Source organism: Penaeus monodon, chromosome 34, assembly GCF_015228065.2.
Source record: "Penaeus monodon isolate SGIC_2016 chromosome 34, NSTDA_Pmon_1, whole genome shotgun sequence".
NCBI lineage: Eukaryota > Metazoa > Arthropoda > Malacostraca > Decapoda > Penaeidae > Penaeus > Penaeus monodon.
In genome coordinates, this window is record NC_051419.1 from 30,965,111 (window position 1) to 30,965,397 (window position 287).

Consider the following 287-nt stretch of genomic DNA (forward strand, 5'->3'; position numbering starts at 1 on the left):
CCAATTCGCCCGTCTCTTGCTCCTCCCCTCAGGTGCTGCGAGCTAGTTGGCTGCTGTTGGCGTTGTGGGCGTGGTCGGGCAAGTGGGCGGTGACCGCCAGTGACGCAAGATGTGACGTGGAGGCGCTCAGGTGTGACGTCATCTGTTCCTTCCCTGACCTGACGACGCACTGCAACCGCTGCGTCAGGAGGTGAGAACTTCCAAAAGGGTATTGATGCCCAACGATGCCCAGCAATGCAAAATTGAGACATGAATATTTTCTGTTATCTATCCTGCAACAACACCTG

General features: G+C 55.7%; 1 protein-coding gene across 1 annotated transcript in view; it reads left to right on the forward strand.

Annotated features, from left to right (window-relative positions):
* The window catches only part of LOC119594476, a gene marked incomplete at its 5' end in the record, with an annotated part of 14,420 nt that overhangs the window by 12,585 nt on the left and 1,548 nt on the right, over nt 1-287 (forward strand). Inside the window, 1 exon segment of the mRNA XM_037943512.1 lies at nt 33-190. Within this exon segment, the coding sequence (XP_037799440.1) occupies nt 33-190 (158 nt within the window).